The 18,384-nt window shown below is 44.7% G+C and overlaps 1 protein-coding gene across 4 annotated transcripts in view; it reads right to left on the bottom strand.

Annotated features, from left to right (window-relative positions):
• Positions 1-2,905: 2,905 nt before the first annotated feature.
• The window catches only part of LOC144610957 (casein kinase I-like), a 229,582-nt gene continuing 214,103 nt past the window's right edge, over positions 2,906-18,384 (bottom strand). For all 4 annotated transcript variants that reach the window (XM_078429994.1, XM_078429993.1, XM_078429990.1 and 1 more), the window contains one exon: positions 2,906-4,303. In XM_078429994.1, coding sequence (XP_078286120.1) covers positions 4,249-4,303 — 55 coding nt within the window. In that variant the 3' untranslated portion in view covers positions 2,906-4,248. The remainder of the gene's footprint in view (positions 4,304-18,384) is intronic.

Consider the following 18,384-nt stretch of genomic DNA (forward strand, 5'->3'; position numbering starts at 1 on the left):
AGAAGGAATTGCCAATGCTTTTGTGTGGGCCATCCATTTCATGGCATCTTCCATTTTTGCAGAACATGGCATTTTTGAAATAATTCACTAATCTTACACCTTCCTAAAGGTAGTTTAAAAGTTGTTCTACCAGACCTTAATTGGAACATTATTTACTTTTATAGAATCCATCAGGAGACATTAAGACCTCTGGAAGTCAAAAACAGTCGCCCAGTTTTGTATCTTTGCCACCGTTCATCTGTACTGTACCATGTGAATTATAAACCAATGTAGAGGTTGCCAAGAAAGTAGGAACATTTGAAAGGGGAATGTCATAATAGTTCAGATGCAAAGATAACATATAAAGCAGATAAACATTTTCAACAAATCTTTTTGTTTAAATAACATTTGGATGAAAATGGTAAGATTAAAGAAAAGGTATGTTGGATCGAGTAACAAAAAAGTGGTACAATTACATTGCTTGTAATGAGCACAAGAATCTTTATTCTTTTTTATTCTTATAATGCTGTTTCCTGAATAGCATAGGGCCTAAATCTGTCTGTAATGCAGGGAGCTATGGCACCTTGTATTCTGACCATACTAACACCCAGAAGCCAATCTGCAGCTCGCCTTGCAAAGGTTATAAAGAAAATCCCGCTGCTCATTTAGGGCGTTACTTGCCAACGATACATCAGGGACTGTGAAGACTCTCAGGTTCCGGCCTTTGGTAGTGTTTCGGAAGGAACTGCAGACGCTGGTTTAAACCAAAGATGGACACAAAATGCTGGAGTAACTCAGCGGTTCAGGCAGCAACTCTGGAGATGGAATAGGTGACGTTTTGGGTCTCGACCTGACACGTCTCGACCCGAAACGTCACCCATTCCTTCTATCCAGGGATGTTGCCTGTCCCGCTGAGTTACTCCTGCATTTTGTGTCTACCCTCAGTAGTGTTTCTAGGACCCTATTACATGGCCGCCCCAAACAGTTCTATGAGTGCAATTTGTGCAACAATTTATATCACCCGTACAATTTCAATGCCAAGTACTTCTCTGTCATGGGGCTGCGTCTACCATTGTTCCCTTAGGATTTTGCTCCTTCCCCTATTTCCCCACCAGTTGTACAGCACAAAAAATGATGAATTAAATGTATAAATGCCGTGGGTGCAAGATGCCCAGAACACAAACTAAAAGTAGGGTCTTCGACACCTCTTACTTCAAAGTTGTATTTTGGCTGAAAAGGAAGATTGTATTAACAATGGTTTGAATTAAGCAATATAAATAAAACTACACAGGAGACAATTTTATTGAAATAAATGTTGCTCTAACAAAATTCAAGTTATGCAATTCTGAATTAAAGAGTAGTTTGTTCCCATTTAGTAAACAGAATGGTATGGAGATAGTTGCACTACGAAGCTAACCTGACAGCCTGGCAGAATCCCTGGATAATTCAGATGGGAACTGTCCATAACACAACAGCCTTGGAGGTTGGTGCAGTGCAAACTATTGGCTGGACCTGGTCATTGTTTGTTGACTCTCCAACTTGGAGAGAGGGAATGGGTGCTACTGGCATGTGTTACTGGCCAGGGGAACGGACTGCTTGTACGAACAGTTGAGTTCAGAACACTGGGACCCCGGTCTCTACAAAACTGCATCTCATTTCCACCACCGCCCACACTTTCCAATTACTTTCAAAGTAATCAAAATAATTACTTTCCGACAATCAATTTAGGACAGCGTTGCTCCACAATCTGGTGACCAGCAACCTTTTCAGTGTTAGAAAGAGCAGGATATTCAACAGGTAAGTGTTAACACTTTTGCACGATGACTCCAGAAACAGACATTCAAATAGTTGTACACCTCTTGAGAGTGCTACTCGAGGCCACTTCCTTCCAGACCCTGCGCACAGTGTTGTGCTTCAGTCTGCAACATCTCGACTCCAGGGCAAATTAAAGAGTGCGTGCGGCAACACAAGATGACCAAAGCCAGCCGTTTCCCCCGATGCTGTGGAATGTATGGCTTGCTGTTGCATCCTACTGACGACAGGAGGTTGCAGGGCTAAAGCATTGAGCAGCTTTGGGACTTGCACCCAGATGTGTGTCAGTCGAGAATTTAAACTCCAGGTGCAAAGCATGCTTTTTAACCCAGGTCGACACAGATATTTATCCTGACAATTCACAAATGCAGAACTGCAAGCAAAGACCGATGGGTGTTTGACCTACAGATCTTTCTTTAGGGCGCTCCATGTCTTGGTGTGTTCATTTGTATTTCTCAACTGCGCTGGGCCTCAAATTCCAAAGTGATATTGCATCATTTCAACCGCAGAGCGAGAAATAAGAGCTTTGGGATGCTATGGCTAATAATGACAACATGGTACACTCCAATGAACCCCATACTCATGGGCAGGACTATCCCGGACTTCGCCTTGATGAGCTCACTGCATTTTGGAAGTACTTTGGTTGAGTTCACATCACTAAAGAAACTACGGAATTACACGCAGCTCAAGTCCCTTGTGTGGCATCGCCAATCTCCGGAGACTGTGCCAAGGCTCAGCGATTGGCTTCACGTTCTGGCAACGTCACAACGCTCAATCTGCATCAGTGCGATGCGCCGGCTTAATGGGCTTCGATGGTCGGTTTCCGCACGTACGCCTGCAGGACTGCCCGAGGCTTGGCCCTTGGCCAGCCTTGCGGCAGGGCGTCACGAGGGTGGTGAGCAAAGCCACAGGCACTTTGCGGCTTCCTGAGGATACAGCTGCCTTAAGCAAAAAAAAAGAAAAGTCCCCCGCACTCACTGGCCAGCAGGTACGGACGGGGTCGTGCTTAAGAATCTAATTTCAGAGTAGACCAGAGGATAAGTCCTCTGTTTTAACAATCCCCCACCCCCCCCTCCCGCTCCCACCCACCCACCCACCCTCACACACACGCCTCCTGTCTAATCAGTGGAAAAGCCTGCCCCCCCACTAGCCCAATAGGTTCATTCGTTTCAAGTCGACATCTGCAGGTTATCAAAAGAACACTACTCTACAGGACCCTAGAAAGATTAAGACCAGTTGTACGTTTACCGCAAGGAGGGAGATGGACAGGGAAAAGCTTAAAGTGTTCCTGGCTGAGGTGGGAAGTGTGTTCCTTGAGAGGACACCACTTCCGCAGTGCGAATACCTACTTGTGTTATTAAATCCAGTGAAGCTACCTCAAACATGTGATGAGCTGTTCATTCATTTTTGGCAACCGATTTGCAGCAGTCCTTAAAATCAGATGCTCGTGACATTTGTAGACGTCCCACTTAAAAATAAATTAAAAAATCTCAGGGGGGAATTGATGCTGTTCCACTTTGTATTGTTTCCACCGAAACACAGCTCTTTGGATATAAACGTCAAGATTTCAACTAAAAACACATTTTAAAGTGGCAGTACTGGCTTGGAGGTTACTGCAGCAGCCAGTGTGTGATCACTATCCACGAGGGGCTTGATCGATATCAGATACCAGTGAGAGATCACGCGCGCGCGAGCACGCACACACACCTCTCCTACATTAAGTGCACCTTAAAGCAAAAAGAGCCAACCTCTTCCTCTTAAAAATGATTTCAGACAGCATGCACAAAACACATCTGGCGGCACCTGGAAAGATCCAAACAAGGTCAAGAAAAGGCATAATAGTCGGGTGGAGAGGTGGGATGGGGCATGGGATGAAGGCTTGGCATAAAACAAAAAAAAAAACATAGATTGTAAGTATCTCACAGCTTGTATGCTACATCACAAAATAGAACAACCATTTTTTTTTGCAACAATGCACCTATTTTCACCTGTACTGCCATTGTCAGTTTGGCCGTCTTCTCCTGCTCCAGGTGGGTGTCTCTGCATAGAGTCTGTTTGCACCCACAAGTTTCCAGCCTCTCGGTTTGTGGCGGGACTATCTCCCGGGGTGGCCTCCTCCCCCATCCGTCTGTCCACGGCCGGGAAAAACAGGAAAAGCCCAGGGGGGGAGGAGATGGAGGGGGGTTTGGGTGCCTGGCCCATCTCCCACAGGGCTGGGGGGGGGGGGGGGGGGAGGGAGGAGGGAAAAATCCATCGCATGAAGAAGTGCAATTGAGCCTGAGTGTCGAAGGAGAAGGATCCTTTCCCAGTCGGAGGAACATGTAGGCACAGGCAAAAAAACGAAACAAAACAAAGGTCATCAGTCTGAAGCTTCTCAACCAGTCAGGTGGCGTTTCCGTCTGAAATGAAGGGAGTTGAACATGCAAGGAGCGCCTCGCAGTCCATGGACAGCTGCAGTCATTTGTGTCGAGTGTTACTCTTCTTCCTTTTCCTCTTGAAAAAACAGCAGCACCTGGGCAAGGAGGGAGACACACACAATTAATAAAAGCCCCCGAAGATTTGGTTCACACGTTTAAACCGATGCATGGCAGGCAGGCAGGCTGGGCAACGATCCACAACCCGTATCGTAACTAATGTTATCCGGAATTGACTTGCAAACGTTTTAAAGTGGAAACACAAGGAACTGCAGATGCCGGTTAACTAAAGGAAAAGACACCCAGAGTGCTGGAGTAACTCAGCGGATTAGAGGCAGATAACATGTTCCCAATGTTGGGGGAGTCCAGAACAAGGGGCCACAGTTTGAGAATAAGGGGTAGGCCATTTAGAACGGAGATGAGGAAGAACTTTTTCAGTCAGAGGGTGGTGAAGGTGTGGAATTCTCTGCCTCAGAAGGCAGTGGATGCCAGTTCGTTGGATGCTTTCAAGAGAGAGCTGGATAGAGCTCTTAAGGATAGCGGAGTGAGGGGGTATGGGGAGAAGGCAGGAACGGGGTACTGATTGATAGTGATCAGCCATGATCGCATTGAATGGCGGTGCTGGCTCGAAGGGCTGAATGGCCTACTCCTGCACCTATTGTCTATTGTCTATTGTCTATCAGGCAGCATCTCTGGAGAATATGGATAAGGCAACATTTCAGGCGCCTTCTTCAGTCTGAAGTAGGCCCTGACCCGAAATGTCACCGATCAATGATCTCCAGAGATGCTGCCTGATCCACTGAGTTACTCCAGCAACTTTATGAGTCTTTTTTTCCCCCTTTGAGTACTACATTTTGGGAGTAGACTATTTTCTAAATGGGGAGAGAATCCAGAAATCGGAGGTGCAAAGGGACTTGGGAGTGCTGGTGCAGGATTCCCAAAAAGTTAATAAGCAAACTCAATGCGAGCATTTATTTCAAGTGGGCTTGTAGACAAAAACAGGGATGTAATGCTGAGGCTCTAAAAGGCGCTGGTAAGGCCGCATTTGGAATATAGTGAGCAATATTGGGCACCGTATCTGAGGAAGGATGTGCTGGCTCTGGAGAAGGTCCAGGGGAGGTTTACAAGAACGATCCCAGGATGAGCGTTGGTCGGCACTGGGCCTGTACTCGCTGGAGTTTAGAAGAATGAGGGGGGACCTCATTGAAACGTACAGAATAGCGAAAGGCCTGGATAGAGTGGATGTGGAGAGGATGTTTCCACTAGTGGGAGAGTCTAGGACCAGAGGTCTCTGCCTCAGAATTAAAGGACGTTTTTTTAGGAAGGAGATGAGGAGAAATTTCTTTAGTCAGAGGGTGGTGAATCTGTGGAATTCTTTGCCGCAGAAGGCTGTGGAGAGGGTCAGTGGATATTCTTAAGGCGGAGATAGATAGATTCTTGATTAGTACAGATGCCAGAGGTTATAGGGAGTAGGCAGGAGAATGGGGTTAGGAGGGAGAGATAGATCAGGCATGATTGAATGGCGGAGTAGACTTGATGGGCCGAATGGCCTGATTCTATACCTTTCACTTAAGTCCTTATAACCTTATGAGTGTGAAAAACATACGTACAATCTCATTCCACAAGGCTGATGCTAAGTTATCACTGGACATGGTTAGTCCCGAGTGGGATTGTAATAAATAAAGGACTCGGGGAGTGGCTTTCGATGGAGTGTGATTGTGTCACTGGAGCTCAAAATACGTGGAAATGGGCGCATACTTCAGTGGTCCTCAGGTTTATCACTGCTGACTCACCACTGGACTACTGCAGAAGCGGTCTTAACCGTGACTGGTGAGGACCACATGGTCGCAGTTTATCGACACGTCTTCAGACTGACAAAGGCTTTTCGCTGTACCTCCTCGGTACACGTGACTATAAACTAAACCGATGTCATTGATGAGAGGCCACAACATGCTCCACACACCAAAACCTGATGAAATAACTGGCATAGGAAACCCCCTGCTTCAATGTAGATCACTGTGTACTTACCTCAAAGCCAACATTGATTATTCTTAAAGACCTTTCCCACCCCAGCCATTCCCGCTTCTCCCCGTTCCCAGAGGGCAGAAGATTGAAAGTGCACACCACCAGACTCAGGAATAGCATCTTCCCCTCTGTTATCAGTCTTCTGAATGGTACTTCCGTAAACTAGGCCACTGCCACCTCTACCCCATGGTGGACATTGGACTTTGTCCATGGGACTCTTGCGTTACAATGCTGAGAACTATATCCTGCACTCTGTATCTCTCCCTTCGCTCAGCCTATTGTACTTGAGTTAGACTTGATTGTATTTATGGGTTAGGTTTAGATTGTTTATAGTCATGTGTACCGAGGTACAGTGAAAAGCATCGTTTTGCAAGATATCCAAAACAGTTCAGATGTACCAAATATAGATACAATCAGTTCAAACTCCAGTCCAATGGAGCAAAGGGGAAAGATGCAAACGATATGTGCAGTCTTATGTGATTTGATTGGCGAGCATTCAGAACAAAGCTTTTCACTGTACCTCAGTACACATGGCAATAATAAACCTGGTAAAGGCTGGTAGTCTCCACTGAACTGAACTGATTCAGGTCAGTGGACAGAAACAGCTCTGCTGGAAGCGCTGGGGTATTGGTGCAAGTTCACACTTGCATGTCCATAGCTCCCTGAAAGTGGCAATACAATCAGAGTGGTAAAGAAGGCTTATCAGTCTAGACTTTGAGCATAAAGGTCACAAAGTCACATAGAAACTAGGTGCAGGAGTAGGCCATTCGGCCCTTCGAGCCTGCACCGCCATTCAATATGATCATCGCTGATCATCCAGCTCAGTAGCCTGTACCTGCCTTCTCTCCATACCCCCTGATCCCTTTAGCAAAAAGGGCCACATCTAACTCCCTCTTAAATATAGCCAATGAACTGGCCTCAACTACCTTCTGTGGCAGAGAATTCCACAGACTCACCACTCTCTGTGTGAAGAAATGTTTTCTCATCTCGGTCCTAAAAGACTTCCCCCTTATCCTTAAGCTGTGACCCCTGGTTCTGGACTCCCCCAACATCGGGAACAATCTTCCCGCATCTAGCCTCTCCAACCCCTTAAGAATTTTATATGTTTCTACAAGATCCCCCCTCAGTCTTCTAAATTCCAGCGAGTACAAGCCCAGTCTATCCAGTCTTTCCTCATATGAAAGTCCCGCCATCCCAGGGATCAATCTGGTGAACCTTCTCTGTACTCCCTCTAAGGCTAGAACGTCTTTCCTCAGGTTAGGAGACCAAAACTGCACACAATACTCCAGGAGCGGTCTCACCAAGGCCCTGTACAACTGAGACCGTACATTGCAGCTTTTCTCAAAGCTACCTGTAAAACAAATCATGTGCAGGCTTTACCATTCCACCCATTTGGAGGTGTGGTTTGGCTTTGATTTTACTTTAGTTTAGAGACACAGCATGGAAACAGGTCCTTCATCACACCGACTTCACGCCGACCATCAATTACCTGCTCATACTATTTCAATGTTGCCCCACTTTCTATCCATGCCCTGCACTTAGGGGGCAAAATACAGAGGCCAATTACCCTACAGACCTGCACGGCTTAGCCTTAGGGGTGTGGCGAGAAACCGGAGCACCCGGGGGGAAACGCACGTGGTCACAGGGAGAACATGCAAATTCCTCACGAGGTCAGGATTGAACCCGGGTCTCTGGCGCTGTGAGGCAGCAGCTCTACCCGCTGCACCACCCTCTGCCGATCCAACTCCTGCCTCATTCACGTCTACACAGTGTCTAACCCAGCAGTGCAGTTATACTCAATAACCTGAGATTGACTTCATTAATCATCCAGACCATTCCACCAAGGAATTCTAGCGACCATGGAAATTAAATGAGACACCGTGATTAACACAGAAATGAAACGACAGCAGTACTTTGTGCAGCAGGTCACTGAAATATTTATACAGGCAACCTGTGTATAGGTCATTCGGGCTATGGTGATTCACCCTGACAAATTCGCAAACCACTGCCCCAGAATTGAGATACAGAATATAATTCCCTCTTACCGAATTTAAGTGAATTAAAAAATTGTCATTATTGACTAATTTCGAACAATTCTGTCAATTTGCCGACGAACTTTAAAGCAATTTCCACCTGAGGGGTTTAACCCACTTGTTCAAAAAAACTAGTCGAGGCCTGGATCAAGTGGATGTGGAGAGGATGTTTGTGGTAGTGGGAGAGTCTAGCACCAGAGGGAACAGCCTCAGAATAAAAGGACGCATCTTTACAATGGAGGTATTTATTCACAAAATGCTGATTGATTAGTAGGACTAGATGTTACAATCCATAAGGTTTGCACTACAATTGACTGGTGTAGTTCTTGGGGGTGACCACTAGGTGATGTTGCTACCATTCCGACACATCTGCTGAGTAACTCAGCAGGTCAGGCAGCATCTCGGGAGAGAAGGAATGGGTGACGTTTCGGGTCGAGACCCTTCTTCAGACTCAATGGGATCTTTATCCCCAATCTTTACATTGGAGATGAGGAGGAATCTCTTTAGACAGAGGGTGGAATTCATTGCCACAGATGGTGGTGACAAGAAGTCATTGGGTATTTTTAAAGCAGAGAACGATACATTCTAGATTAGTAAGGGCGTCAAAGGTTACAGGGAGAAGGCAGGAGAATGTGGGTTGAGAAGGTTGAAAATAGCTCATCCATGATCAAATGGCGGAGCAGACTTAATGGGCCGAATGGCCTAACGCTGCTCCTATGTTGAAGCAGATGTCTGTTGAAGTAGATGTCTACCCTTTTTGGTCGGTCTGGTTATTAGTCTGAGGTCCCTATCTTGTTTTAGCTTCTCCTATTTAATTACAGATCTATTTAAGTCCCACAGCCTCAGCTATTCAGACAGCTCTCATTTTCCCGTTCATTTCTCCCATCATTTCATCCACATATGCTTCTTTAATGAAACAGCTCTTATATTTCTCCTTTGCTCCTGTTATCAAAGTGCTTGATAATTGTACCAGTTCCAAACAAGCATTTCACCTGGAGAATTTTTTTCTTTCCCTGGATGCCATCTGCATTTCTCAGTCGACACAAAAAGTTGGAGTAACTCAGCTGGACAGGCAGCATCTCTGGAGAGAAGGAACGGGTGACGTTTCGGGACAAGACCCTTCCTCAGTCTGAAGAAGGGTCTCGACCCGAAACGTCTCCAGAGATGCTGCCTGTCCCGCTGAATTATTCCAGCTTTTTGTGTCGACTGAGAAATGCAGATGGCATCCAGGGAAAGAAAAAAATTCTCCAGGTGAAATGCTTGTTTGGAACTGGTACAATTATCAGTCTATCTTCAGTTCCTTCTCAGCATTTTCCGCTGTGATTTTCGATCTCCAACGTGCATGTCATGTGCGTTTTTATTTTCCCCCCCTATAACTGGGCAGACAGGGGCCTTACAAAATATTGAAAGCTTCTGAGGATTCACAAATAGAACCAGGTTTCCAACTTTTCCTGCAGTTGCTTTCTTTTGACAGATTGAAGGTACCAGGACCATTTAGTTCCCAGCTGAAATAATGAGGATATCTACCAATAATATGGGTAAATGTTATTAATTATTAGTCTATTCACCATGAAAGATAACACAAGTTACATGACCTAAATCAAATATATCTATTTAGTTTGTTTCACTGTTTATACACCATAGTACTCTATATATTCAACAAGTCTCCTTGTTGGAATGTTCTGCGTATATTTTGTTTACAGGTGTCAAGTACATTCTTATAGGATGGCATGCTGGCACAGTGGTAAAGTTGCTGCCTTTCAGCTCCAGAGACTTGAGTTCGATCCCGACCACAGGTGCTGACAGTACACAGTTTGTACATTCTCCGTGTGACAATAGACAATAGGTGCAGGAGGAGGCCATTTGGCCCTTCGAGCCAGCATCGCCATTCAACGTGATCATGGCTGATCATTCTCAATCAGTACCCCGTTCCTGCCTTCTCCCCATACCCCCTGACTCTGCTATCCTTAAGAGCTCTATCTAGCTCTCTCTTGAATACATTCAGGGAATTGGCCTCCACTGCCTTCTGAGGCAGAGAATTCCACAGATTCACAACTCTCTGACTGAAAAAGTTTTTCCTCATCTCAGTTCTAAATGGCCTACCCCTTATTCTTAAACTGTGGCCCCTTGTTCTGGACTCCCCTAACATTGGGAACATGTTTCCTGCCTCTAACGTGTCCAACCCCTTAATAATCTTATATATTTCGATAAGATCCCCTCTCATCCTTCTAAATTCCAGTGTATACAAGCCTAATCGCTCCAGTCTTTCAACATATGACAGTCCCGCCATTCCGGGAATTAACCTAGTGAACCTACGCTGCACGCCCTCAATAACAAGAATATCCTTCCTCAAATTTGGAGACCAAAACTGCACACAGTACATCAGGTGCAGTCTCACTAGGGCCCTGTACAAATGCAGAAGGACCTCTTTGCTCCTATACTCAACTCCCCTTGTTATGAAGGCCAACATTCCATTGGCTTTCTTCACTGCCTGCTGTACCTGCATGCTTCCTTTCAGTGACTGATGCACTAGGACACCCAGATCTCGTTGTACATTCCCTTTTCCTAACTTGACACCATTCAGATAATACTCTGCCTTCCTATTCTTATTGACCATGTGGGTTTTATCCGGGGGCTCTGGTTTCCTCTCACATTCCAAAGACGTACAGGTTTGTAGGTTAATTGGCTTCTGTAAATTGTCCCTAGTGTGTAGGATAGTGCTCGTGTATGGGGTGATTATTGGTCGGCACGGACTTGGTGGGCCGAAGGGCCTGTTTCTGCCCAGTATCTCTAAAATCTAAATCTAAAAATTGCCGTATCTAAGAGTTTGATGTGTTTTTGATCATTTTTGGTATTTATAAAGTCACAAATCCCAGACACTAATCATTTCCTTTGACCTAGGCATCATAATATGGATGGAGCGCATTCAGCAAAATCTATTTGAAAATCTACAAGATACGCCGTTTTTGATCAATTAGAGTATAAGATTTCAAATCACACATCCTTGGTCTATTGTTACTCTTTCACAAAGTATTAAAGCTCGATAATATAATGCACTATAGTGAAGACCATCTTTCTCCCTGGTGGGAAGGGGGAACCATTTGTAAAGCATCCAATTACCAATGAGATAAACAGCTGAAGAGTATCTAATTACCATTAGAAAAGGATTTGCTAATTACATTTTCTCTTCAGGGAATCCTCTGTTTCCTACCTCCCTTGACCTGCAAGCATTGGGTAACCCCCCCCTCCCCTCTCCCTTCTCCCCCACTCCCCCCTCCCTCCCTGCTCCCCTCCCCTCCCCTCCTTTTAAACTTTAAAATGTGAATAACTTTAAAAATATAACACCGACTTCAATAAAACTACTTGCATTATCACTGAAGTGACGACGGTGAGTAAGGTGGGCCGAAAATTGTCGCGCTGTCGTGTACCGTTTTGGCTGAAGTTCAGTCACAAACAAGATAACAAACGAGAGTTTTAGTATATAGATAGATGCATTACGAGGGAGTGCAGATAAAAGCTATCAGACTAATAATGGCAAATGCCAAGAAATACAACAGTCCCTCTCTCAGAATGTCATGTGCAGATTCTACTTGCAGATGGCAAGTCAAAAATAAATAAGGCCATCCTAATTGGAACGGTCTGATCAACACATGAAGTCACATCACTCAGGGGAAATTGAGGAGTTCACTCGGGAGGGTGAAGAGGCCAGGTCTAAGTAAGTCAAGATTACATTAGTGCTTCATTTAACTTGCTCATGATGACTGAATGGCATTCCACAGAAGGTTTCATAGGCTCTGTGTCGACCTATATAGATCTGGGTAGCTCGATGCTTGGCATTGGGTTTCTGTTACCTCATATTTGTTGTGGTGATATCCACCATTATAGTTCATTGAATTCTGTTACAATGTTATAATTAAACGGGCTAATTTAATTAAACTAATATTAATTTTAATGATCAGAGGGCATTGAACTTCCACTGATGCTTTTATGGAAGATTAAAACTATGTGGATGAATTGAGATTATACCATGTATACAAAAGACTTATCAAATAGATAAGAGTAGATGTAAGGATAGACAGGGTAGATGCACAGAGCAGGGGAATCAAGAACCAGGGGACATAGGTTTAAGGTGAGAGGGGAAAGATTTAGTAAGAACCTGAGGGGCAACTTTTTTCGCACAGAGGATGATGGGTATAGGGAACGATCTGGCAGAGGAGGCAGGAACAATAATGAACGTTTAAAATACATTTGGACAGTTACATGGATAGGAAAGGTTAAGAAAGATACGGGCCAAAAAATCTTTTCACTGTACCTCGGTACACGTGACAATAAGGTAAACGCGGGTAGGTAAGACTAGTGTAGATGGGGCATCTCGGTCGGAACGGGCAAGTTGGGCCAAAGGGCCTGTTGCCATTCCGTATGATTCTGAATTTATAACTGTAAAGTATCACTGAAACCTGTTTTCGCTTGGGCAGCTTGCAGCCCAGCGGTATGAACATCGACTTCTCCAACTTTAGATAGTTCCTCTGTCCCTCTCTTCCCCCTCTCCTTCCCAGTTCTCCCACTGTCTTCCTATCTCCACCTATATCCTTCCTTTGTCCCGCCCCCTGACATCAGTCTGAAGAAGGGTCTCGACCCGAAACGTCACCCATTCCTTCTCTCCAGAGATGCTGCCTGACCGGCTGAGTTACTCCAGCATTTTGTGATACCTTCGATTTGTACCAGCATCTGCAGTTATTTTCCTACTGAAACCTGTTTGATTAGTCAGTGCTTTCCCCCAAGTCAGCTGCAATGGAGGGAATTACCAGCCAACATACAATTGCTTACTTCCCTTTAATTCAAATTAAGTTTTAAACAGTGCCAGTGGACAGAATGATAAGTCTAAATGATGCTGATTAAATATCAGCAACATTGGTACAGCAAAAATATGCACTCAATTATAAAGTTTTTTAAAATATTTTTTTCTCAGCATTCGCTGTGGGAAACAAAATCAGTTCTGCATGGATTTTATATCAACCATGTGATAGAAAGACAATGATTAATGAAACTCCACATCCTTGTGGATCTATACAATTTGAACTATTCATGCTGAAAAGGGAGGAGGAATAATCTCCAACATCTGATGACAGCAAGCTCAATAGCCCGGTGTGAAAGGGGTTTCTATGTATTGGAGCTAATTAAACGCACCGGTTAGAACACAGATGGATTTTAATGTGGATAAATCAAGTTAACAGCGTGTACAGTGTAAATGCAGCAGGGAGAGCCATTAACAAGGGCAGCAACCTCAGATGAAGAAAAGCGCTCGGCTCATCCATCAAATCATGAAAAATGCAAGACAAAAGAGGGCTTTTCAATCATCATGAGTATGTGAGATGAAAAGCAGCTGGCCAAATTAACGTCGCCATCATGGAGACAGATTTTAAGTGCGGCACAGCGGTAGAGTTGCTGCCTATCGTTGCCAGAGATCCGGGTTTGATTCTGACTACGGGTGCTGTCTGTACAGAGTTTGGACATTCTCCCTGGGGCGAGTGGGTTTTCTTTGGCTTCCTCCCACACTCCAAAAAACGTACAGGTTTGTAGGTTGACTGACTGCTGTAAATTGCTCCTCGTGTGCAGGACAGTGCTAGTTTACTGGGTGATATAAGACAATGACTGCAGATGCTGGTACAAATCGTAGGTATTTATTCACAAAATGCTGGAGTAACTCAGCGGGTCAGGCAGTATCTCAGGAGGGAAGGAATGGGTGACGTTTCGGGTCGAGACCCTTCTTACACTGGGTGATAGCTGATCGGCACAGACTCGATGGGCCTGTTTCCGCGCTGTATCTCTAAAGTCAAAGTTCAAAGTCAAAATCTTACAACGTCATAGTTATACAGCACGGAAACAGGCCTTTCGGCACACCTTGTCCATGCTGTCTAAGTTGGCATTCCGGGCTAGTCCCATTTGCTTGCATTTGGCTCGTATCCCTCTAACCCACATAGATGTCCAGATGCCCTTTAACCACTGTAATTGTGTGCCAGCACAGATGCAGGTATTGAAAGGCAGCGAGCATTCATGCATTTTTCATCACTTTCCACTGCAGGTCCCAGAGCCCAAACACCTTCTGGATGAGAACCTTTACCAACTTCTGCTACCTACTGCTTTTGATCCCCTCAGTCCTGCAGAATTGTATTCACCTTGGTTCACTCTGCCATCAGCCTGTGTGTAACAGAAAGCCAGAGTCTATCCAATCTTTCCTCATGTTCAAGTGTGGCGGCCTTCTTGCAAACCTACTCTTCCCGCCCTCTCCCGAGGCATCACATATTTACACTGGTGACCAAAACTGTACGCAGCACTCTCGTGTGGTCTAGTTCATCTCTTTAAATAAATGCTTCATTGTACAGCAGTTCAAGTATATGCTGAAGAGTATTAGCTTTTCTCTTAGGTAGCTGAATAGAAACCTAGAAAATAGGTGCAGGAGTAGGCCATTCAGCCCTTCAAGCCAGCACCGCCATTCAATATGATCATGGCTGATCATCCAAAATCAGTACCCGGTTCCTGCTTTCTCCCCATATCCCATGATTACGTTAGCCCTACGAGCTAAATCTAACTCTCTCTTGAAAACATCCAGTGAATTTTCCTCCACTGCCTTCTGTGGCAGAGAATTCCACAGATTCACAACTCTCTGGGTGAAAACATTTTTCCTCATCTCAGTCCCAAGCGAAGCTACAAGTAAAATTATTAACGAAAATCAAAATGAGTTATTCCAATCTTGTGCAGTGGGTTTGGCAATGGATTAGCCTCCCAGACACTGAGCTCAAAAATCACACCATGGACATTGCAAAACCAAACCTCATGAACACTGGACTGAGACCAAACTTACTTAAAAGTGGCTCACTACCATAAAAGCCCAAACTGGTTTCCAAACTATCTTCAAGAGTTAGTCCAGCTTCCAAACTATCTTCAGTCCAGCTACAAGCTGACACTTCGATGGCCAGTGAGGCAGCCCGGAAAGTCAGGCCATCTCTGGGAAGTCCTGCACCATCAGGCTACTAAACACCACAACCTCCATCTGGGCTCCCAACTATACAGACGTAGGAACATTATTGATTTATTCACAAAATGCTGGAGTAACTCAGCAGGTCAGGCAGCATCTCGGGAGAGAAGGAATGGGTGACGTAGGAACATTATGTTTGCACTATTATTGTCTATTCACAAATATGTGCGTATTTGTTATATTATTTTTATATTTAATATATAGAAAATGTATATTAATGTTAGAATTATAATACATATTATAATATATAAATATATAAAAGATATATATTATTATGAAAAGTTTGTATATATATACAAAGATACAACAAAAAAGTTCAGTGTACACATACACACACACACACATATAGAGGCACACATATACACACACATATACACACACATACATGCACATATACACACACAGACACACACCTATACACACACACACATATAGAGGCACACATATACACGCACACATTCACACACACACACATACACACACACATATACACACACACACACATATAGAGGCACACACATATACACACACATATACATGCACATATACACACACATATACACACACACACACACCTATACACGGGAGAAGAAATCAGGAGGAGATAAGACTTTGCCTTCCATCACAGTGAGGGTGTTCCTAGAGCAATCACTGTGATGGCTGTTTGTGTAAAAAATTGTGTAAAAACTGTATCTGTGTGTCCTGTGCTTTTTGTTGTCTACTGCCGGACCCTGACGTGAGAGGACGCTGGCGTTGTTTATTCGCCGCTTCTCCGTTAGGATAGTTTGTCTGTTTGTTTTTATGTTTGATTGTTTATGTAAAGCGCTTTGAGCACCTGATAAGGCGCTATATAAAATAAATGCTTATTATTATTATTATTATATATACACGCACACATTCACACACACATATACACACACACACATATAGAGGCACACATATACACGCACACATTCACACACACACACATGCACACACATATACACACACACACATATAGAGGCACACACATACACACACATATACATGCACATATACACACACATATACACACAGACACACATCTATACACACACACACACATATAGAGGCACACATATACACGCACACATACACACACATATACATGCACATACACACACACATACACTGATTTTTTCTGCTGTTTATGATGGATTTTACCGAGTAATATGTTTACATATCTGTTGTGCTGCTGCAAGTACGAATTTCATTGTTCCGTTCCGGGACATAGAGTTGACCCTTGACTAAAGACTGGGCAGTAAAGGTTCTCCCGAGTTACACGCATTTCAGGCAGGTGTTACACAGTGAGGCTTCATCCAAGATACCGGGACAAGGTTTGGGTGTATAGTATTAAATAAAAAGAGGACCATGGAGGATTGACAACACCTTTTGGACGTAGCTTTCTATTTTCAACAAAGACTCTCATTATGTGGAATGAAAAGAAGATCCAGAATATTACAATTCCATGGATGGAGAACATGGGATACTCGGGGAAGGCGGAGCAGCAGAAAGTCGGCAGGGATGAGAGTAACAAGCTAGCTGTTCGGATGCACACGGTGGAAGATGGAAAGCCAGCAAGCAGAACATTGAAACAATTAAACTAACGCCTGCCTGTTCAAGTTTTGTCAGGGAGTAGGAAATTGGGCAGCGAATGTCTGGGAAGTTTTAAAACAAAAGAAAACACTAAAAGAAAAATCTTGGTAAGCCAATCTAAGACCAGGAAGGATAGGATGAGGGAGGTAAGGAAGCAGAATCTATGTTGAGACGGGAGGCTTCCTGATGAAATGTTGATTCATTCAGGATTTGCTGTGAGATAAGCAGTCTGGCAGGGCAATGAATGTCAGTCACGGGATGTGTGGAGAAGAGAGGCAGCTATGGATTATTGATTCACATGTGAGAGTCTATGAACGATCATGTTAACTGGGTGGTCACAGTGGATAGAGTTGCTGCCTTACAGCGAAAGCAGCGCCGGAGACCCGGGTTCCATCCCGACTACGGGTGCTGTTTGCGCGGCGTTTGTACGTTCTCCCCGTGACCCGCGTGGGTTTTCTCCGACATCTTCGGTTTCCTCCCCTACTCCAAAGACGTGCAGGTTTAGATTTAGATTTAGAGATACAGCGCGGAAACAGGCCCTTCGGCCCACCGGGTCCGCGCCGCCCAGCGATCCCCGCACACTAACACTATCCCACACCCACTAGGGACAATTTTTTTTTTTTAAACATTTGCCCAGCCAATTAACCTACATACCTGCACTTCTTTGGAGAGTGAGAGGAAACCGAAGATCTCGGTGAAAACCCACGCAGGTCACGGTGAGAACGTACAAACTCCGTACAGACGGCGCCCGTAGTCAGGATCGAACCGGAGTCTCCGGCGCTGCATTCGCTGTAAGGCAGCAACTCTACCGCTGCGCCAACATGCCGCCCAGTAGGTTAGTTGGCTGGGTAAATGTAAAAATTGTCCCTAGTGGGTGCAGGATAGTGTTAATGTGCGGGGATCGCTGGTCGGCGCGGACCCGGTGGGCCGAAGGGCCTGTTTCCGCGCTGTATCTTCTAAACTAAACTAAAGACACAGACACACACAAGCACGATTTAGAAAGTGTTAGTGGGGTGGGTGGGGGAGATAATAGAATCTCCTGTGGCAGTTGTGCTGGCTCCTTCTGCACAGATTGGAATGGAATGAGTCAAAGCAGTCTCCTGGAGCGCGTGTCGATCCCGAGGAGCAAATATTCAATGGTTTCAGAGTTGCAGAGCAATGGAATATAATCTCAAGCAGAGCAACCATGTTAAATCTGGCAGTCGCCCCAGAATTTCACTCAATTCCATTTCTGGGTGGTATTTTGGAAACACTGTCAAGAGATTAAATATGTTCTGTGACAGCTCAGAAGGAAAGAATATGACTTTTCAAAAATGAAATGATTTATAAATTCTTCAAGACAGCACTATTTTCTTCTATGGGTATGTTCCCCCCCTGATATGCTACTTCCCCTCCACCCTAATCCTAACTACCTTTACGCCCACTCCCACTGAATTGTCCTCTGCTGCTGAGGGATAGAGTCATAGAGTGA

Source organism: Rhinoraja longicauda, chromosome 38, assembly GCF_053455715.1.
Source record: "Rhinoraja longicauda isolate Sanriku21f chromosome 38, sRhiLon1.1, whole genome shotgun sequence".
Lineage (NCBI taxonomy): Eukaryota > Metazoa > Chordata > Chondrichthyes > Rajiformes > Arhynchobatidae > Rhinoraja > Rhinoraja longicauda.